Source organism: Equus przewalskii, chromosome 22 (genome assembly GCF_037783145.1).
Source record: "Equus przewalskii isolate Varuska chromosome 22, EquPr2, whole genome shotgun sequence".
Taxonomy (NCBI): domain Eukaryota; kingdom Metazoa; phylum Chordata; class Mammalia; order Perissodactyla; family Equidae; genus Equus; species Equus przewalskii.
Window position 1 is genome coordinate 38026598 of NC_091852.1, and position 22685 is coordinate 38049282.

The 22685-nt window shown below is 41.5% G+C and overlaps 1 protein-coding gene and 1 long non-coding RNA gene across 10 annotated transcripts in view; both read left to right on the plus strand.

Annotated features, from left to right (window-relative positions):
• The first annotated feature begins 477 nt into the window (after positions 1-477).
• Positions 478-1648, plus strand: LOC139078386 (uncharacterized). Its single transcript, XR_011531309.1, has 3 exons — positions 478-561; positions 1097-1182; positions 1327-1648. It is a non-coding gene; the product is annotated as an uncharacterized lncRNA (long non-coding RNA).
• A 4016-nt stretch (positions 1649-5664) lies between these two features.
• FOCAD (focadhesin) overlaps positions 5665-22685 on the plus strand; it is a 270485-nt gene continuing 253464 nt past the window's right edge. For 2 of the 9 annotated variants that reach the window (XR_011531312.1, XM_070589690.1), the window contains exon 1: positions 5672-5741. Coding sequence is in view for 2 of the 9 variants with exons in the window: in XM_070589689.1 (XP_070445790.1) it covers positions 6274-6277 (4 nt within the window). In the remaining 7 variants the exon portion in view is untranslated. Of the gene's footprint in view, positions 6278-22685 lie in introns of all 9 variants that reach the window. The other 7 variants (XR_011531311.1, XM_070589693.1, XM_070589694.1 and 4 more) reach the window with 6 other exon arrangements.

The following is a 22685-nucleotide window of genomic DNA, read 5'->3' on the forward strand; positions in this document are numbered from 1 at the left end:
ACCACTTTGAAGAGCATCATTGGCTTCCCTTGCTTCAGAAGACCAGAAGGGGAGAGGAGAATGAGTGAGGTCAAGGTATTTCCTGTTCTCTTGTCCTGTTGGGTCGCTGTGGACTGGCTGCGTTCCCCGAGGAAAAGCCCTAATTCCTGTCAGGTATTCCTGTGTATGCACACAGCCTTCTTCACGTTTGGTAACTACTCCTTGCCCTTGCCCCGTTAGGCTCAGGGGTGATTTCTGGGACCCTAATGTTACTGAGTCTCCCTTGTGATCTCTTTGCTCCTTGCCTACACCTTTGTTTATAGTCCCTTATTAAACTCTCCTCCAATTTCCTAATTCGATTGTATTATCTATTTCCTGTTGGGATCCAGACTGATAGAGTGGGCCTAATCCATAAGGTAACATCCCAGCAAAGACTTGAATGATTCAATGGAATGAGTCATGAAGACATGTGGGGGAAGTGCTAAGCTCTTGCAGCAGCAGCAAGGAGGCAGGCTGACTGGCATGGAGTGAGCTGGGCCTCCGAGGAGTGTAGAAGGCAAGGTCGAAGACGCAACAGGCTGAGTAAGTGTGTGTATGTTTGTTAGGGATGGAGGTGCCTGGTGCAGGGTAAGCAAATGACATATAGCTTGTTAGCCTTTGAAGGACTTTGGCTTCTACTCTGAAAGAAATGGGGAGCCATCGGAGCCATATACTCACATGTAATGAAATCTAATAAGGTTACTTTCAGTTATGTGTTGACAGTGGAGCCCTGTGACTCAGTTCTGAATCTCTCCTCCCAGTCTTGTGCCTGCTGATGAATGCGTGGGTGTGTCGAGCTGGCCCAGCATGCTTGGGCCTGAGTTCAAGGCTTTGTGTCTCTCCTGATGCTGTGGGGGACATGACCTTCCCTCACAGTACAGGATTCAGACTACAGTGTCTTTTTTTGTTAGCATATTCTTTTCAGTTCAGTTAATGACTTGGGAGTGGACACATTTTTCTTGCTCTCTTTCTTTTTTTGTTGTTGTTAAAGTCAATAGGCCCTTCTGTACTGACTTCAAAAAGTGTACTTATCTAAAGGGTCTGGTACAATAGAGAACTAACTGCTTAACTATTTCAGGGGTAATAATACAAGGAGTTCAAGAGAGAAATGCTGTCTGCCTGCTTACCTCTTCAAGACAATGGTTTGTCTTGAATATTTAAAAGGTAAAGAGTTCATTTGCACGTGCAGTATAAGTCTATCCAGATAATAATACACAGATTTGAAGGCTGTTTTAATCCTTCCATTGAAATTCCCATCTGAGCTGGGTCTTGTGGTACTACGTCTAGATCACTCTCTCTGGGTTACAGGAATGAAGCTGATTCTCCTCCCACTGGCCACACTGATGTGGATCAAGGCTGTCCCAGGGAAAGAAGCCCAAGGCATCTGGCCTACAGGCTGATCTATCCACCCTCCAGGAAGCATAGGACAAAGTGACCTGATCACAGATAACCAGACCCCACCTGTACTGATACCATTTTAACAACTTTTTTACATGATCTTTCCTTTGTCTGGTAAAAAACAACTCACATACCTATGCCTTATAAAGTTAGCCCTACCCTCAGTCCACTGCAGCTCTTCCCTGCCCATGGGTCCTGTCCCCATGCTATTCTCTGAATAAAAGAGCACTACTGCCAGACCTTGAGAGTCCAAGAAATCTTTCTTTCAACTCCTCAGCTCACCCAGCACGGATCAACATGAGGGTCCACCCTCTCCCTGCTGTTTCTCAAATATTCTCCCTAGGCCGATTCTCAGTGAACCCCTTGTCTAGGGCTCCAAATATCCGTATCAGATATGGGCGTGCCCTACTCAATCAAGCCGACCTTCCCTAGGTCTTTCCTCAATCAAAATGCCACTACAGGGGCTGGCCCCGTGGCCAAGTGGTTAAGTTCGCGCGCTCCGCTGCAGGCGGCCCAGTGTTTCGTTGGTTCGAATCCTGGGCGCGGACATGGCACTGCTCATCAAACCACGCTGAGGCAGCGTCCCACATGCCACAACTAGAAGGACCCACAATGAAGAATATACAACTATGTACTGGGGGGCTTTGGGGAGAAAAAGGAAAAAAATAAAATCTTAAAAAAAAAAAATGCCACTACAAATAGTCCACTGCTTTCAGCTCAGAAGGAAACCAAGCCACTTAGCTAATCTGATTAGCTAAGCAGGCAGGAGCCTTCTCCTCCAGGCCAACATCACAGCTGGCCCATCAGAACCTGTTCTAAACTTTGTTGTCTAACCTTGACCCTGATTTCCTTTTACATTTGTTATTATTATTTTCTAAAATTTCTAGCCCTGTGTGTGAAAGGCTGTTCCAATGGGCATGTAGTGGAAACAGAGCTGGATTCCCTCTGGAATCTTAGTTTTCCTTTCTGTAAATTGACTAGACTAAATCAGTCAAACATAAAAAAATTTTGAGAACCAAGATAGGACTTTAAGGCCATTAAAATAAACAAAACTTCCAACAACTATAACGTAGTAATTATCATTTCAGACAAGAGAGAACATTTTTAATATAAAACCAAAGTATAATCTCAGAAAAAGGACAATCTTTTAAACGGAATAAATTTATTTTTATGAAAACTCAATACATTGTCCTTTTCTTTCATTTCAGCACTTGTCTGTGAAAAGTTTGCCATGGACTGGCAGCTTCTGAGATTTTTCTAGAAGGTTCTAAAAGGCTATACTTCTTATCCAAATAAATCTGATGGTTGCTGTTGTGGCCTCCAGGATGAGCTGCTGGCTTCCTGTGGCTCTGGATTGTGTCTTTCATCTTGTTATCTCTCATGGCTAGCGCAGTGCCTGGTATAACAATAGATTAAATAATTAAAAGGTGAAAGGACCCCTGCTGAACTACAGGCATGCATGGAAGGAGTACATCCCAGCGCAGAGTGAGTATATCCCAGGAGGGGGTTGATGAGGATCAAGGCTGCCCCAGGGAGAGAAGCCCAAGGTGACCTGCCCTACATACCCAATCTATATCATCCTCGGGAAGCATAGGATGTCCTGACTTAATCGATCTGATTCTTATCTAAAGTTATAGGACCACCCAATAACCAGACCCCACCTGGACTGATACCATTTTAACGATTTTTTCATGATCTTGCCTTTGTCTTGTAAAGAAATAACTCACATACCTATGCCTTATAAATTTAGCTCTAACCCTCAACACATTGCAGCTCTTCCTGCCCATGGGTCCCGTCCCCACGCCTGCAGCTCTTACTGCCCATGGGTCCCGTCCCCACGCCTGCAGCTCTTACTGCCCATGGGTCCCTTCCCCACGCCTGCAGCTCTTACTGCCCATGGGTCCCGTCCCCACGCCTGCAGCTCTTACTGCCCATGGGTCCCGTCCCCACGCCTGCAGCTCTTACTGCCCATGGGTCCCGTCCCCACGCCTGCAGCTCTTACTGCCCATGGGTCCCGTCCCCATGCCTGCAGCTCTTTACTGCCCATGGGTCCTGTCCCCATGCTATCCTCTGAATAAAAAGCACTACTGCCAGAACTTGAGAGTCCAAGAAATCTTTCTTTCCACTCCTTGACTCACCGAGCCTGCGTCAGGGGTGAGCCCCTGTACTTCCAGCATAGCATGAGATCTGCAGCAAGCAGTCAAGTCAGTTCTAGGCTCTGGGTTTACCAGTCTAAGTCCCTCAATCCTGCCTCCAAATCTGAATCTAAGGTAAGTTTCAAAAATGAAAAATGACAGCCCCACCACCATTCTTTAAAAGGCTGTTTCCCCACACAATCCCCAAACCAGCCTTTCTCTAACAGAGCCAGTACATTTATTTATTGAGAGCCAGGATGTCTGGATTCAAATTTCAGTTTTGCCACCAGCTAGGTTCATGTCCTGTGCCAAGATGCTTCACCCACTGCGTCTAAGGTTTCTTATTTATAAAATGTGGATAATAATTGTACCTGCTTTATAAAGTTGTTCTATGGATTAAATGAGTTGATACATTTAGAAGAAAGCTGCTCCCATAGTTAAGTGTTCAATTATAATTTTGATCGTGTCTCAAGAAATATGGTTATAGAGGAAGAATTAAAAAAAAAATAATTAAAATGGTCCTAAAAGAAGCGCTGGTGCGTTTGAAATGATTAAGACTGAAGGAGAATATCATCAAAGTCCATAAAATCAAGAAGGCAATTACAAACCTTATAAAACTCCTTTCTCTCAAAGGATAACAGAGATTGAATATATAAGTAGGTTCAAAATTAATATAGATAAATTCTTGCAGAATGAAGGCATAATAGGTTATTCAGAGAACTGAAGATAGTCTGTGGTATATAATTACTTCTCTGAAGTGGAGTATGGGGGATCGAATCCTTCCTACAAATGAGAAGTATAACTTCTCATCAGCACATTAAAATGACTTTGGAAACTTAGAAAAATATCGATGCCAAGGCCCACAGCAGAGCTATTAAATCAGAATTCCTAGAGACAGGGCCCAGGCACTGGTATTTTTAAAAAAGCTCCCCAAATGCTTCTAATGGTGCACCAGGGTTTAGAAACTGTTGGGCAAGTCAGGTTCCCTAGAGCAACTTGTCTTAACTCTTTCATCGTGTATGTAATTTCCACTTCTGTCATCCACAACCAGAATTATATTCCTTCATAATCTTCTCATTTTTTCCTGCTGCTTCTTTTAGCTTCTGTTCCATTGTGCCAGGTGTCTTACAGACTTCCTATGAAAATGCATTTTAACGGGCCGCCCCATAGCCTAGTGGTTAAGTTCCCACTCTGCTTCCACGGCCGGTTTGGCAAGTTTGGATTCTGGGCACCAACCTAGCACCGCTCATCAGCCCATGCAGAGGCCACATCCCACAAAACAGAACTAGAAGAACCTACAACTAGAATATACAACTATGTACCGGGGGGCTTTGGGGAGAAGAAGGAAAAAAAAGATTGGCAACAGATAGCTCAGGGCCAATCTTAAAAAGAAAATACAGAATGCCCAGTTAAATCAAAAAGAAAAAAAAAAGAAATGCATGTTCATGCACGGGTGGACACTCAAGAAGTATTACACAAAAATAACAACAATAACAATAATAGTAACAATCACGTGTGTCAGATCAGATTTAATCCGATTTTCCCAGATTAAATTAGCAGAAATGCCTGGCCTTAAACCTGTCATCCAACAGGTGGGTGTACCAGTGCAGCATCAGAGCTGCGGTGTTCTGTATTGGCCAAGGGAAGTAAAGCTACCAAGCTGCAGCTACACGGGGAAGAACAAAGCGGCAGGTCGGCGGCCTGCGTTAAAGTTTTTGAATCCTTAATGCTATCGGTACTATTTTTTTCCTCGGGAAACAAAATCTCCAAATATCAAAAAGCTGCTTTGCATCGCCAAAAGCTGCACAGGGGCAGGCTGCCAACAGGACTACCCAGACACGCTGTAGCCGCATCTCCACGCAAACTCCTTTCATCTGTTTTCCCCTGGGCTCACTCCACACTGGCTGCACCCCTCAGCCCGCACCTGCGCACGCGGCCCTTCCTGCCCGCGGGCGTGCGGAGCCCTGCTAGGCCGCCCACGCCGCCTTCCAGCCGCAGTGCGCGGCCCTGGCCTAGAGCGCGCGTGCGCTCGCGCGAGGGGGCGGGCCGAGGCCGGAGGAGGCGGGGCAGGCCCTAGCTGCCTGCCGTTCATTGGCTGTCTCTCCTCAGTCCCCGCCCCCGGGCGTTCGAGACGGCGGGGCGGGCCACGTCAGGCAGCCGGCGCGGGGGTGAGCTTGTGGCAGAAGGGAGGTAAGCGGTGCGGGGTGGCAGGCGGCGGGCTGCGGGCCGCTGCTGGCTGCTCCGAGGCAGCCGGGTAGCACCCGCCTGTGGCCTGTGTCCGCTTGCGTGGAGGGCAGCTGAGGCCCTGCGGGCCCGGGCCTGTGCTGGGAGATGGGGCAGGGGAGCATGTGGCGGCAGGGCCGCGTCGCAGCGTAAGGCGTCCGGGGAGGGGACAGGTCTTGCCGTTTGCTCCCCTCCTGTCCTGTCGGGGTTCTGAACTCGTGGAGGACTAGGCCTTCTGCGTTAGAGAGCTCGGGGATGCCTGGGTGGGGCCGGCTCGGTGCCTGCGGTAGGGCTCAGGGGGATCCTGACTCGCCAGCACGTCGGCGCGATCCTTGCACACTTCTCTGCAGCAGGTTGCAGTCATCCTACTCTCCCTTGACCGCTTCCCTAGTCGAGGGCAGCGCAGGGGATTATGATCGCATCCTGCCTGGCCTGGGGTGACTGTCCTCCTCATTCCCAGTGACTCACTCAGATCCTGTCCACTTGAATACAAAGGCTTATGGGTGAGCAGGGCCTCTTTTCAGTCCTGGTTCTCTGGCTCTGTCCTCACTTGCGGGAATTACCTGAAGAAATAGTGTCTGTGTATGTTTGTTTTGAAATGTCTGCAACAGCTATGCGGAGATTTGCAGAGAGAGACCTGCAGTTGTGTTGCACCTACTCTCCACGAGTTTTAATTTCAGCTGTGGCATCCTGATCCCTCAGTTTAGTTCCTGAATTTGGAGCTTTTAAAATCAATGAAGTCATCCTCTTAAGTATCATGCAGTTATCCATTCATCCATGCAACAAACTTTTTTGATGGATTCCTAATGGTCAGGGTCTTATGCCCGAAACTAAAATGGGCATTCCTTGCCTTTTCTTCCAGTTTTTATCTGCCCGTTGTGTTGTCTAGATTTGAGATGGAAGTTTTGGTTGATGGTTTAGTTTCAGGTTCTAGATTTAGGTACAAAAGCTTATAATCCTGTATCATAAGATAGAATTCTTTTGGGACCTCATTCAGTTTTCCTACTTTGACCTCTAGTAAACTTCAGACCCTGATGGCTCTGAGGTGTCATCCTGCTCACTGTAACCACTGAAGACCCTGGGTCTCAGGTGCCTGTGAAGTGAGGGATGGGATTAGAAGTATTCTGTAATTTTGAGATGTTCATTGAGGACAGGCATATTTACTGAACTGTGTTGACAGTTGGCAAGTGACTATTTTAAAAACACAGGATGTATTTTGTGATTATATTTTAATCTTTCTGAGTCTGTCCACGTTCACTTTTTGACTAGTAAGCAAGTGCATGTTTACAATTTTGGTTCACATCCCATGGCTGCATACAAAGCACTATGACTCATCTAAATTCTGAAAGGCAATTAGAAGGAGCTTTTTAATGTTACATAGAAAGGTATGATAGAAAAACAATGGGATAAGAATGCAATTTTCAAAGCATTTGACTTGCTTTGGTAGATTAGTGGTAGCTAAAACTTCTGCCTTGGTTACTTGCTTACGTGGTTAGTGTTAGGTAGTTACCATCACCTGGCTAATGTCTATCAATATCATATCTATATGTTAACCTTTATTTTATCAAACTAAATTTTATTGGATTTTAATTGATTCCTGCCTCTGCTTGAGAATTGATAACCAAAAGGTAAAGAAATCATTAGTTTGACTTATTTAAGATGCCCATAGAGCTGTAATAAGCATTTAGTTTTTGATTGATTGTTGGTACTTACAAGTAGATTGTTTGGCATTCCTGCAGGTGTAAAGTGATTTCTAAAATAATTTTCTGAGACATAATATTCATAGCCTTGTGATACTTTTTGGATATTGTCTACAAACCATTAGCTGAATTAATTGTTTATATCACTATTAGGGGCTGTGAAAATTTAAGAAAATATAACGTTTCAAAATTTTGCTTTTGCTAGACCTTTCTAGTTCTAGAAATGGACCAGATCAAGATGGAAAGATTGAGGAGAAATGTAAGAGCTAAGGAAAGAAATCCAAGTAGAGTCTTTTCTAGTTTAAAATTTGAGAAAAAAAACATAATGAAAAATACAGTTACAATATATGTGGAAGAAGTATAAGGAAATAATAGTGTCAGGATTATTGGTGGGTCTATAGTAAAACTTCATCTTAAACCATATTTCTTGGTTTATCATAGTGAACTCAGTTTATCTTTTATAAAAAAGAATCCTAGGGTGATAATTTAAACTTTATTAAGTGGGCAATACGTGTGTCTTCAGGAGATGTGAAAGCTGTAAGTATTGTATATTTTTAAAAAGTGCCACAGACTTAGAGATGAGTATATAATATAGTATCGTTATGTAAGTATAATATAAATCTGTGATTCACAATTAGTGATACATTGGATGGAGATATTGTGTACTATTTCCACATGATAGGAAATAAGATTTGCTAAGCTAATAGGACAGGGATGTTTGTCAATTTTTTTCCCATTTAAATTATTTGAAACAAACTTTTCAAGCAGTGTGGAAGATCTCATCTATTTTCAACCAATAGATTGAACACTGTTGTTTTTATAAATTGGGTCCCCCAAGTACTTCTGGCCTCATAATTTTTTAACCTAATCCAAGTCACACTGAGAGTAATAAAATTGCATGTATGATTTTTAAATTTTGTTAATTTACATTGGCTTTCATTCAGTTAGCCTGAGTTACTTTAGTTTTATATGTTTTGAAGACATTTCAAAAGCTTTGACATTAAATACCGTACAATTTTCCATTGTTCATGATGGAAAAACATTTCTTTAGGCCCAAGGAAGTTGAGAATCTAAACTGCATAAACAGTCAGTTTGTTATTATTTAAGACTTATCTTTTCACTTGCCTGGGGACCAATGAAGCATTCCACTCAAGCTTCTAAACTGGACATTTAAGTTCTTTCTGGTGTATTAGAATATATCTTCTAATCTCTCGTTGGTCAGATAAATGACTGCTTGTTAATTTGCTGGCTAAGCATGTTGAAGAAATGTTATAATTATGAAGGTTGTAACTACAGTTTTCTTAGGAGGTTTTCTGGCTGCCAGGGTGTACCTTTCCCTCCTCTCCTGACAAATCTTTTTCTCTGGCCTAGCTGCTTTCAGAATTTACTTTTAGTTTTACTCTATTTAACAATCATTGAGCTGGTTGGTTTATGCAATCAAACCTTCAGGTTTTAGTATATACAATTAAGACATAAACATGGAGGGAGTGAAGAAAACTTTTTATTGAAGTTGTTTTGAATTGCTGAAACATATAAGTAAATGGAATTTTTAAAGAGTCATAGATATTAAAGATATTCATTATTTGTTTTTTTCACTCAACAAAGACAGGGCATTTCCTTTAGTCCCAAATACCTAAGACTTTTCTTCAAGAAACTGTAGTATTGCATGGAAGCCAACAGACAAGGCCAAAATACAATGAGATAAACATTATAAGTAGATTTAGGCGTAGAGTACTGAGGGGGATAGAGGCAAACTGTGTGAGTGTGAGATTTTAGGAGGTTCAGAGAAGGCTTTCTGGAGGATTTTTCACTTGAACTGAATTTTAAAAGCAAGTAGGAATTAGTTGCTGAGGGTGGAGGATAAGGCATTCCAGGCACAAGAAAGAAGTAAACCATATGGGCACGTTAGAGACAAAACATAGACTCTTGACATATTAAGGAGAGAATAGAGAGATGAGGTTTAATAAGTAAACAGAGTCTAAATAATGAAAGGGCTTCTTCCCTACCATGTTAAAGATTTTGAACTTTATCCTTGAGGCTGTGGTGATCCGTGGGTAAGAGATTTTAAGTAGAGGAAAGTTAAGATCAGTTTCGTGTGGCAGTGTGAGGAGTGAAATGTAGTGGAGCAAGGCTGGTTTGTGGAGGCAAGATGTGATAGAACTCCAAATTATGCAGTGGGGCTTGAGAGAACAGAATGGATTCAGGATATATTAAGGTGATCGAGTTGGTGTCCAGTTGACATGCAGGATGAGGAAAAGGTGGAATCAAGGATGCCTCCTAGGTTTATGACTTCCCAAGATAGGTATCTCATGAGGATTATCAGATGTATAGGAGAATAAGATCAGTCTTGGACGTGCCTTTGGGTTACACAGTTGGTGCTGTTCAATGGGCAGTTGGCTGCACAGGTCTGAAGATGAAAAGGGGATTCTAGGCTGTGTAGAGATGAGGATGTTAAGAGTATATAGGTGGTAGTTAAAACAGTGTGAGAATAGATGTGATACCCAAGACAGAGTGTGTGGAATAAGAGAGAATAAAACCAGAGAAACTGTGGGAGGCACCACTGTATAAGCAAGATGATCCGGTGATGGAGAATGAGAGGGAACAGCCTAATGACAGTGGAGCGCTAGGAAGGAGAGAATTTGAGAAGGAGAGCATGGTCAGCTGTCAAATGCTACAGGGAATGGAAGAGAGAGCTGACTAGAGATTTTAAGAACCTTTACCAGATAAGCAAAGATCATTAATTTGGGGGCTGGCCCTGTGGACAAGTGGTTAAGTTTGCTCTGCTGCTTCAGCAGCCCAGGGTTTCATTGGTTTGGATCCCAGGCATGGACATGGCACCGCTCCTCAGGCCATGCTGAGGCGGCATCCCACATGTCACAACCAGAGGCACTCACAACTAGAATATACAACTATGTTCTGGGGGCTTTGGGGAGAAGAAAAAAGAAAAAGAAGATTGGCAACAGTTGTTGGCTCAGGTACCAATCTTTAAAAAAAAAGATCATTAATTTGTAATGATACTAGTTCATATAATTGTGTGACTTTCTGTAGCAAAATTTAGTAGAACCAGAAATGATGAATAGTTGGAATGATCCAGTATTTGGACTTTTTTTTTGTGAACATATGATAGGAGTGCAAGGGAGTTCAAAATATTGGCAAGAGAGTGGTTGAAGTGATGGAATGTGAGGTTTAGACTGGGTAGAGGTGGTGAAGCCAGCAGGAGCTGAAAGACTGAGAAAAATTATTGGTTCAAGGGATGAGAAGTCTGGATGAGGTAAAGATACAAGTGTATGTAGGTGTAAGGGAGAGAGCTGGTAGGATACAAGTACTGTGTAGTCAGTGTGGAGTATTGGAGTTTTAAGATTTTAGGGTGCCGATGGAACATAGGGTTTGACCATGGATGGAGTTGACTGGAATGGAGGTGATATGGAGATGTTCAAGAACAATGAGACTGGTGTGTTGGATGAATCACTCACCTCGACATTGACTTCAGGTGACTGTGGGACCCAGGTTGGAGAAATAGACTATGGTCTCTGCGGTTTTAGATTGCCTCTGGTAGTGATTTGTATACTTGAGAGATGAAGAAGATATTTGGATGGCATGCCCTCAGAGGTTCCTGGGGAAATGGTCTGGAAACATTCTTCTGGGCCTCGGAGCTTGGAAGGATGATTAGCCTTCACTTCACTAGACTCACCCAAGATGGAGAGTCTAGTTTCCATGAGGCCTAGGAGGTAGGGGAGCATCTAATGAAGAGGCTGAGGAGGTAAGAAAGCTCCTTGACCATGGTATCAGAGTCCAGAAGGTTGGGAGGAGCGAAGGCTGCTTGGTGAAGAGGGGGGCAGGTGACTGAGGGTGACAGAGTGTTTCTGAAGCATATGGCTGGTTTTGAAGTTCCAAATGAAGGATGTCAAGATTTGTTGAAGCTTCCTGTTGTTAACTTTTACCCACCAAATCACGATAGTTTCTGTTATAGTAGGACAGCAAGAATAGTATGTACTGTTTCTAAAGTTAAAAATAACGTATATATCTCCAGTGAATATTTGCGTTATTTGTCGGAGAAAGGAGAGGCAATGACCTGTTTGCTTTTATGCACCTCTTGTTGGCCTTTCGACTTCCAAAATACTTTGGTGAATACTATTCTTTACATGTGACAACTCTCATCTATTGTTAGGATGCCTGGGAGGTTATGTGGAACACTTTTAGGTCAGTTCCGGGCTCAGAGGTGTGAAAGTGCCTTGATACTAATGAGAGTTGCCATGGACAGGGGAGGTGGGCATACCTGCATTTACCTCTGATTTCCCTCCTGTTATTTTAGGACCTAGAGTCTTGTTGAACAGTTTCTGGGTTTCTAAGGACAACTGCTCACTCACACATAAGCTCGTGCTCCTTTCACTCACTCAGAGGTTTGATTCCAGCATCTCTCTCTGCTGCAAGATCACATTTTCCCTCATGATTGGAATATTACCTTCAGTATATAAACATGCTGTTGTTTCTCCTTTCTTAAAAAGTAATCACTCTTTCTTGACCCCATTTCCCCTTTAAGCCACCACACAATTTCTTTTTCCCCTTTATGGCAAAACTATACTCATATGTCCAATTATTTTTCTTCTATTCTTTTTTTTTTCTTTTGTAAGGAAGATTGGCCCTGAGCTAACACCTGTTGCCAATCCTTCTCTTTTTGCTCAAGGAAGATTGGCCCTGAGCTAACAGCTGTGCCAATCTTTGTCTTTTTTTTTTTTTTTTTGAGGAAGATTAGCCCTGAGCTAACTGCTGCCAATCCTCCTCTTTTCGTTGAGGAAGACAGGCCCTGAGCTAACATCCATGCCCATCTTCCTCTACTTTGTATGTGGGATGCCTACCACAGCATGGCTTGCCAAGTGGTGCCATGTCTGCACCCAGGATCCGAACCTGTGAACTCCAGGCCACCGAGAAGCAGAACGTGCGCACTTAACTGCTGCACCAGCAGGCTGGCCCCTGTGTAGTTTTTGTATGTGGGTTGCTGCTACAGCTTAGCTTTGATGAGCAGGCCACTGAAGCAGAGCATGCACACCTAACTACCACACCACGGGGCTGGCCCCTCTCCTATTCTTTCTTTTTTTTAATTAAAAAATTTTTTTTTTAAAGATTGGCACCTGGGCTAACAACTGTTGCCAATCTTCTTTTTTTTTTTTCCTGCCTTATCTCCCCCACCGTACACAGTTGTATATCTTAGTTGCAGGTCCTTCTAGTTGTGGGATGTGGAACGCCGCCTCAACGTGGCCTGATGAGCAGTGCCATGTCCACACCCAGGATCTGAACCCTGGGCTGCCTCAGCGGAGCGTGCGAAGTTAACCACTCGGCCACGGAGCCGGCCCCTCCTATTCTTTCTTAAACCCAATTTAATCAGGCTTTCTCCCTCAGCACTCTAAAGGAATTGCTCTCCTCAAAGTCGTGAATGACTTTCATTTTGCTAAATCCAAAGGTCTGTTTTTAATCCTCATCTGTTACGTCAGCTCTCAGCATTTCCACCCCCACTTTACTGAGATAAAATTGACACATAACATTGTGTAAATTTAAGGTATACAACATCTTGATTTGATACGTTCGTAAATTACAAAATGATTACCACCACAGTATTAGCCGCTACCTCCATCCTGTCACATAGTTACCACTTCCTATCAGCATTTTTTGAAACAAATGATCACTCTCTGCTTCTTGAAACACTTTCTCCCCTTATTATTAGAGATACTGCAATTCTTGGTTTTCCTCCTTCCTCACAGTTACTTTTCAACTCCTTTACTAAGGTTTTTTCTTATCTTTCTGACCTCTTAACATTGGAGTGCTCCTGGGCTCAGTGATTAGAGCCCATACTCCTGTTGATCGTGTCAGTCAGTTTTTAAATACTAGCTTTAAATACTAGTAATACCCCCTATTCACTCCCAAATTTATATTTTCAGCCTGGACCTTTTCCATTGAACTCCAGCCTCCATATATCTAGGTGCCTACTCAGCATTTCCATTTGGATGACTAATAGAAATCTCAGACTCAGCTCCTGGTTTCCTCCTTATACCTGCTTCACCTGTGGTCTTCCCCAGCTCAGTTAGTGCTAACTCCATCCTTTCCATGACTCAGGCCAAAACCTAGGTGTCATCCTTGACTCTTTCTCTCACAATCCATGAGATATATCTAGAATCTGAGTACTTCTCACTACCCACTGCTCTCACTCTAGTCTAAGCCCCCATTGTCTCTGTCCTTGTAGTTACAGTAGCCTCTGTGTCAGTTATCTATTACCATGGAGCCTCAAAATTTAGTGGCTTAAAGCCGCAATCACTTATTAGGTTATGATTCTGGGATTGGCAATTTGGGTTGGGCTCGGAGGGGGAGAAGGGACAGTTCTTTTGCTGATCTTCCTGCCCTCGCTTATGTAGCGGATGGGAACTGGCAGGTTTGGAGGCTTCAGCTAGGACAGCTTGTCTCTGCTACACAAGGTCCGGTAAGCTATGCCATGCTTCCTTACATGGCGGTCTAATGGAAGCAAGAGCGTGAGAGGAAGCTGCATGGCCGTTTGAGACCTAGACTTAGAACTCCCACAACTTCACTCCCCCCGCTGTTGATCAAAGCAGGTCACAAGGAAAGCCCAAATTCAAGGGGATGGAGAAAGAGACTACTTCTTAAGGTGCATGCAGGAATTTGGGGCCATTTCTTGCAATTCACCATAGCCTTCCACTTGATCTCTTCTGGTCTCTCTTCGCCCTCTACAGTATTGTCAGCAGAGCAGCCAAGGTGCTTATTTCTAGAACATGAGTTAGATTTCTTCTCTCTTTTGCCCAGAACCCTCCAATGGCTTCCCATTGCTACCCAAAGTAAAAGGCAGTCAGTGCAGTGGCCTGTGAGGCTTGCCGTGATCTGACCCCTCAGTTGCCTCTCCACCTCCATTTCCACTTCCTCTCCCCCTCACTCAGTAAATCTGCCCAGTTACAGCCTCTTAGCTGTTCCTCAGACATACAAGGTGTGTTCTCACCACGGCTTTTGTGTTGCCGTTCTTTCTGCCTAGAGTCCTCTTTGCTGAGACTGTGCTGTGGAGTCATTGTTCACCTCCTTTTAAGTCTTTGCTTACGTGTCACGTCTTCAGCCTTTCCATCACCATCCTCTTTAAGACTGGGACCCCTTTCTAATACTACCTAGCCCCCTTCCCAGGCTTGCTTTCATCCATAGCACTTATCTTATAAACTGTTGTATCATTTACTATTTTGCTTGTTCTTGTCTTCCCTCCAGTAGGAATGTAATCCTCTACAAAGGCAGAGATTTTTGTCTGTATCCCCAGTGCTTAGTAGAGTGTCTGGCACAAGATAGGCATCTAATAAATATTTGTTGAATGAATGAATGAAAGGTAGGTTTTTGGTACCAAACCTGTTCCAGGCCTGGGTATTTCTTCCATGTTTTATGGGAATGCTCTTGGAGCAGATTCTGGGCTATTGTCTGAGGAGATTCCTGCTCTCTTCTTGCGGATGCTTTTGTGACCCACTGTTTTTATAGAGGTCGGCTAGCAAAGTGTTCCTCCCTAGGCTCTTCATGCTTTGAAAGAAGAGTATCGTATTCTCCAATCAACTGTATGGAATGCTAGCTCTTTAGGTACTTAATAGCAACTTCTTCACTTTGAGTTGTAACTCATAACATTTTTGTTCAAAGCAAAGCTGAAACAGTTAATATGTGAAAGGAATAGTCTAAGACAGAAAATTTCCAAACCTCTTCTTAACTGTTGGACCTATTTCTTATTGATAACTTCAGGTAAGAGAGATATTTTATTAGTCAAAATAGAGCTATTTGAATTTTAATTTATAGCATGAACTTCTTATAAAATGATTCTGAAACATGAAGCTATTATAATGAGCATAATGTTTGAAATTAGTGATTATGAATAAAAATGATAGTCTCTTCAATGGCTCAGCCTCCAATTTACTTTTGTCTTTTAATTGTTTTGTTGCCTCCCATCAAGGAGATCTTCGTTCACACAGATTAGTAGTTGCAAATGGTAGTATATTTGTTTACCAGTTCGCATTGCAATCTTACAACCTCTAGTTAGTTTTTTTCCTTTTTTTAATTCTTGAAAACATTCTATTATGGAAAATTTCAAAGACACACATAAGTAGGGATTGTAGTAAATGAACTTAGTTTAAACAAACAACATTTTGTTGATGTTGTTTTATCTCTCCTCTAGCATTTTTTGCTCCTTTAGCTTTTTTTTAAAAAAGGTAATTATCTTTCATAAGGACTTTTTATTTTAAATATAATTACTATGTCATTATCACACCTAACAAAATTAACACCAATTCCTTAATATTATCTGTTACTCAGTCTGTATTTCAGAATTTCTCATTTCTGCCAAGAATGTCTTATTACAGTTGATTTGTTGGAATCTAAATCCAAATAATGTTCCCAAATTATATTGTTATTATGTCTCTGAAGTCACTTATACTGTAATAGTCCCTCCACCACTTCTTTTTCCCATGTCATCGATTTGTTGAAGAAGCAGAATCATTTGTCCTGTAAAATGTCCCACATTTTGAACTTAACCTCTTGCTGTGCAGGTGGTTTTCTTTACCTTGTTCTGCTATTTCTTGTGTCTCCTGTAAATTGCTGGTTAAATATAGAGAGCTGTGTAGACCCATTTTGAATTCTTTTGGCAAGAATATTCCTAGAGGGTTCTGCGTATGTGATGTATTCCATCACATCGTGATGACACAATGTCTGGTGTGCTCACTTTTAGTGATGCTAAGATGAATCAGTGGGTTCAGGTGGGGTCATCCTGATCCCTCTATATAAAGTTCCCATCATCCTTTAACCTAATAGTTTCAGCAACAATTGATGATTCATTCACAAATCAATTATATATTAACAAAGTGACTTCATATCTTTAAAGTTTTTTTTAAAGAAATGAATTCATTTTAATTTTCTTCACATTTCTGTTTACAGTATCACTTCACAACCAGTTTTTTCCCCTCCCTCCTCCCTGAATCCTACATTTACCCACATTCACAATGCTTTCAGAATGTATTGAACATTTAACATAGAGCCAGGAAGGAGATATGAAATGGAATGGATAACAGAGGGTGGGGAAATGGGGAAGTGAGGATTATCTACCCACCTACCTCCTAATTCGCTTGTTTCTCCTCCCTCCTTGTCTGTCTCTATCTCTGTTTTTAGTTTGTGAGATTTTAAGTCGTTTGAGATAGCTGGGGCTTAGTGGGCCCTTGTAGGGATTGAAAAATGGATAGGATGGGGCAGGTGTTGACAGCAGCATTGGTATTGGGTATGACTTGAATGTAAATCCAGGCTGGAGCTAACATACAAATTTTAACATTTATTGTGTGTAGTCAAGATTGGCTTCAAATAAAATTGAGAAGTGGACGTAGCTAGTACGCTCTGCTCTTAGCACCCTTTTGTCACATAGCCTTTCCTTGCCGACAGGACAATAGTAAATTGTACCCCAAGGACTTAGGAGACTCGTGCATTGCTGCATTGTTTTAAAAACAGGTGAATGACTCCTTTAGTCTTCTGCATCTCAGTATATGACTGCTGCTTTCTTCCAGTTGTCTGAACCAAAAATCTGGGGGGCATCCTTCACTCTTCTTACATTCCACAGCCAATCCTTTTGCAAATTTTGTCAAAATATATGTAAGGTCTGACCTCTTATCATCTCCACTGCTATTCTCCTTGTCCAAGGCAATATGATTCCTTGCCTGGATTATTGCTGTAACCTACCAACTGGACTCGCTTTGCCATCCTTGCCCTCTTATGGTCTCTTCTCCAGTGAAGCCAGAATGATCTGTTAAAAATGACAGTCAAGGGGCCGGCCTGGTGGTGCAGCAGTTAAGTGCACATGTTCTGCTTCTCAGGGGCCCAGGGTTCACCGGTTGGGATCCTGGGTGTGGACGTGGCACCGCTTGACATGCCATGCTGTGGTAGGCGTCCCACATAGAAAGTGGAGGAAGATGGGCATGGATGTTAGCTCAGGACCAGTCTTCCTCAGCAAAAAGGTGGAGGATTGGCAGCAGATGTTAGCTCAGGGCTAATCTTCCTCAAAAAAATTAAATAAAAAAAAATGACAGTCAAGTATGCCATCCGCCTGTCCCAACTCTTTAGGACTTCCCATCTCACTCACTCATATAAGTCCTACAGGGGCACAGATAGTCTGGGCCCCTGCTCCACTCTGTGGTCTCTTACTGCTCAACTTGCTCACTTGCACCAACCACACTGGTGTCCTCGATCATCCCTAAACTTGCCAAGTGTGCTTCCACCTCAAGGTTGTTGCCCTTAGTGTTCCTTCTGTCTGGAATGCTCGTTATTTCCTTCAGGTCTCTGTCCAAATGTTGTTATATCAGAAAGGCCTTTCTTTATTCTTCGACAGATGCCAAAACGTAAAAAAAGTCACTAAAATTTGTGTATTGAGGACAAAAATTTGTGGTTTTTTTAGGTATGATGTTGTATATGTGTTTGGAAAATTAAAAGAAAAACCTTTTGTACTGTAATTTAAGTAATTTGAAATACCTACAGTTTATGAAGTTTCCGTTACGCTAATGAATAAGTTCTAGAGATCTGCTGTGCAGCGTACTGCGTATAGTTAACAGCACGGTATTGTGTACTTCAAAATTTGTTAATTAAGTTTTCTTACCACAAAAAAGCAAAAACCAAAGGACACAAGGAAACTTTGGGAGGCGTTGCATATGTCTATTCCCTTGGTTGTGGTCATGGTATCACAGGTATTTCCCTGTGTCCAAACTCATCAAACGGTACACATTCAATATATACATTTCTTGGTATATCAACTATACTTAAACAAATCTTTCAAAAATACTCTACTCTCTCAACTGAGGCTGACATACTTGATTAAAATGAGATTGGAGGAAGTTGAAGACAATTTTTCTCAGGGACAGATGGATTAATCTGCTGGCAGATGATTTAGAATCAAGGTAATTCTGTTAGCTTACTTGTTTGGAACTCTACAGGACTATTATAGCTTCTAATAACTCAAAGGTGTGACTTTCTCATTAAATAGCTCTTAATAAGCAGTGTAATTGGATCAAGTGAGACTTTTTTATCTTGGTCTGTGCTGTGCTGAAACTGCCTTTTTAGACAATGATAAAAGACCATGGTTTTAAGTAAATAAATAAGATCGCTATTTTTTTTTTTTCTGGGGAAGATTCACCCTGAGCTAACATCTATTGTCAAGCCTCCTATTTTTGTTTGAGGAGGATTCACCCTGAGCTAACATCTGTGCCAGTCTTCCTCTATATTGTATATGGGTCACTGCCACAGCATGGCTGCTGACGAGTGGTGTAGTTCCATGCCTGGGAACCAAACCTGGCCTGCTGAAGTGGAGTGTGTGAAACTTAGCCACCAGGCCATGGGCTGGCCCCTAGATCACTAATTTTTTTATTGAGACTAAAAAACTGATCTTAAGTTTTTATTTGAAGAGAATTAATAATTTCTTTTTAATGTGGAAAAGTAACATAAAAGACCATTGCAGGGGAAAAAAAATTAAACGTAGCAAATAAAGGAGGAATGTAATGAGATATAACCACTCATCTTAATATCCAGAAATGAGCTTGTTAACATTTTTGCATATTTACTTTTTTATGTCTTTACATATATATCTTTTAAACTTTGTTGTGTTCATAATTGTGTATAAAAATTTTTCAATTTTTATTATATGTATTTCTTTACATTATGAAAACTCTTCATAATGTTGTTTTACATTACTGATCAATATTTTATCTACATATTCCTTAGCTTACCTTTTAGATCAATAAATCAATAACTTTACACAAAAGATGCTTGCTTTTAAGCCTTTTGTGTACTTAGACTTAAAGGATGTATGCCACGCTTTGGGATATAGCCAAGAAGTGCCAACTACTAAGATGGAATTCTCAGTAAGTGGTACCCTGACTGCCTACTCCCGTAGAGTGGGTTGGTTTCTGACCTACCCCACACTTTCAGCTTCGTTGTGCTTAGTTCCTTGTGGAATTGAGTGTGGTGGGTGGGGCTTAGGGAAATTCTTGTGGTCCTGGGCACTGTGCTACTTCTGCCTATTTCTGTGGCTTTGCTCCTGGACTGATCTGGCCTTTGAGGACCTTTGTATCAGTTTGGAGGTAAGCCAGGCTGTGAGCAATTTCACAGCTAGTGTTTGAAGTTGGGCTAAGAGGCAGAAGTAGTTTTGAGGTTCACATGCAGGTCTTTGACCATTGGCTCCGTTGTGAGTTGCTGGCCTGCGGAGCTGCTGCCTCTGTTCCTGTTCAGTCATTTCCTTCTAACATAGTGTTGAAAAGTTCCATTGAACCTGTACATATGAAAATTGTGTGTATTGATTTTAAAATTTGTGAAATTAAAAATAGTTCTCATGAAGAGCCACTTGTTCCTCTTCCTCCTCCTCCTTTTTTTCTTCTTTTTCTTTATTTAAATATAGTTCTTAAATTAACTGTTTCTGAAAGGCATCTGTGCACTATACTCTGCAAACTGGATATCAGCATTTCGTTCTAGAATTCTCATCTAATTCTTGAGCATGCTGCTTGGTGTCTCTGTGCCAATGTGAAATGATTTACTAAGGATCTGGCCAGGATGGTTATGAAAGTTAACTAATATCTGATTATTAGGTACCCTACAAATAAAAACAGCAATGAATAATGGTTGCTGTGTCATAGAAAATTAGTAAATGTTACTTCCTTGGGTAATTACAAGTTTAAAATGCCTTTTACTCCAGTGGGAAATACACAGGGGTGATACTGCAGCTTTTTAAAGGGTTGTAATACATTGCAGATTAAGAGCATAGCTATGATAAATAATAGCTGTCAAGTGAAGCATTCATGTAAAACTTACGATGTATTCAAGTAGCAAAGACCCATTTTCCGTCTCTATTAGATTCAGCTGGAAACAGTGACGAATTAGTCTTGTGAGCTTTTGCATGTGTTCTTTGACCTTTTTATTTTTTTTTAAGAAAATGTATCAAAATGAATAACTGTAATAAAATCTCACTAATCTGGATTCTGCTGATTTGGGATTTGGATTCGACTGAAGTTCATCTTTATATGACCTATAAAAACGTTATCTGCTTAGTTAAAAAAAGAAAGGCTGAGAGAAGGGGGTATGTCTAAAAAGAACTATTTTCAAACCCTAAGTGTGTTGATAACTGAAATCAAGTTACTGTATTGAAATTTGAAAATATAGTTGTTACAAATTCATTTTTCTACTTCTGGTTATTATCAATTTATTTTGGTCTTTGTTTCATGCGTCTTAATTAGTGAGAAAGATATAGATATAGATTATCTTCTATTTCTCACTTTGTTTTGGACAGTTGATCTGAAAACAAAGTAAACAGAATTCTGATTCTAACACTTTTTTGCGTCTATTGTGTATTAGGCACTGTGCTAAACATAGTAACTCAAAAAACATTTATTAACTGCTTATTACATGCTGGGCCTTGCAGTAGTGAACAAGACTCGGCTGCTTCCCTCAGGAAACTTAGAAGTCCAGGAGAGAAAAAAATAATAATAATTAAAAAAAAAAAAAGAAGTCCAGGAGAGGAATGCAGCAGGCTTGGTCAGTGAGGACCATTCCTGCTTGAGATGCGGCTTCACTGGTGTCTGAACAGGTGCAGCTGCTCCACGGATGGAAGCTGGCCCCTTCATAGTGAGACGAGAAGATCTTCTACATCTTGAGGACTCATGGCAATCCTCTCAGAGCCAGAAGGGCTGTTAGAAATTGTCCGAGCCCAGCTCTGCAATGTGGCCCCTCTGCACTAAATCCTCATGTTCTCCTTGCCTGGAATGTGATGCCAAGTTGTAGTTCAAGCCCTGTTCTTGAGACAGCTGCAGGAACTGAGAAAAAACATGCAGAGGCTTCCTCTTGATCTTCCTGCTTCTAGACATTTCTTCCAGAACGTTCCACTGTTCTTTCAAACTCTATGTGTTTACAAGTGAACTCATCCACAAAGAAATTTCTCTGTCTCATTGAACTGTGTTTTGAACTGTCACATGGTGGGGCTACCTGCCAGCCAAGCATTCATTTGTAGCAGTGTAGCTGTCTGTCTGTGTGGTAGTGTTTCAGTAATCATTTGGGCAAATAATTGCTTTCATCTATTTCAATGCGTATTTATTTATTTAAAAAAATGGAAAATGTAAATATGAAAGTGTTGATATCAGTGGCAAGAAGCGTGGACTTACTGGAGATCAACACTAATTGCCATGACGAAAGTAGCCAATCTTTATCCTTTGTTAGATGCTCATGGGACTTAACCTCATGGGTCAATGCTCATGGGTCAATGATGAAATAAAAGTATAAAATCAAAGAACATATACAAATGTGGGAGATGGATTGCTGGTGATGATGCCACAAATGAGATTTAAGTTTAGGTTGATAATTTTTTTCTTTTGTTCTGGACATGGAGCACTTCTTTAAATATGTAACTTTTGCATGTTAGACTTGATCACATGTTTCAGGATTGCAATACATGCAAAGATACAGAGCTCTTTGCATATGCTGATGAGCTGCTTTGGGAACCTGACTTAGCACTGTATATCCAAACCCAGGGTTTTTTTTTTTTTAAGGATTTGCTTGATTCCCTGGGATACAGCAAGATATAATAGCAAAAACAAGGTATTGCATTTAGGCTAAGATTAATAATAGCTAACATTTTAAAAATGTTTGTTATGTGCCTGGTTCTGAGTGAAGTGCTTCAAGGAATTATCTTAATTTTACAAAACCTATGTGTCAACTCTAGTTTATAGAGGGGTAGCTGAGAATGGGGGCTTTGGAGACGGACTGCACAGTTCATATCCATGCTCTGCTTCTTACATAATTAGGCAATTAATTTTGACTTCTCTTTGCCTCATTTGGTTTTTCATATGAAAATGAGGATAATAATAGTACTTGTGTCAGGGGTTGTTTTGAATATCGGGTGAGAGAATGCATTTAGTGTTTCCCCAGTGCCTGCCTGGCACATGGCAAAACTCTCAATAAATCCTGGCTATTAATACCACAGTAGAACCTCAGGCAAGTTTCTTCCTCTCTGAGCTCCTATTTTCTTATGTTGGAAATGGAGTTAATAATATTTACCTCAGAGTTATTGTGAAGTCCAATGGGATTAGTTACTTAAGATGTTTTGTGGCATGCTTGGCACATAGGAGCTGTTTCATCCAACTTGGTGTTCTAAATCCTGTGTCATGCTTTGTGTTTATTTTAT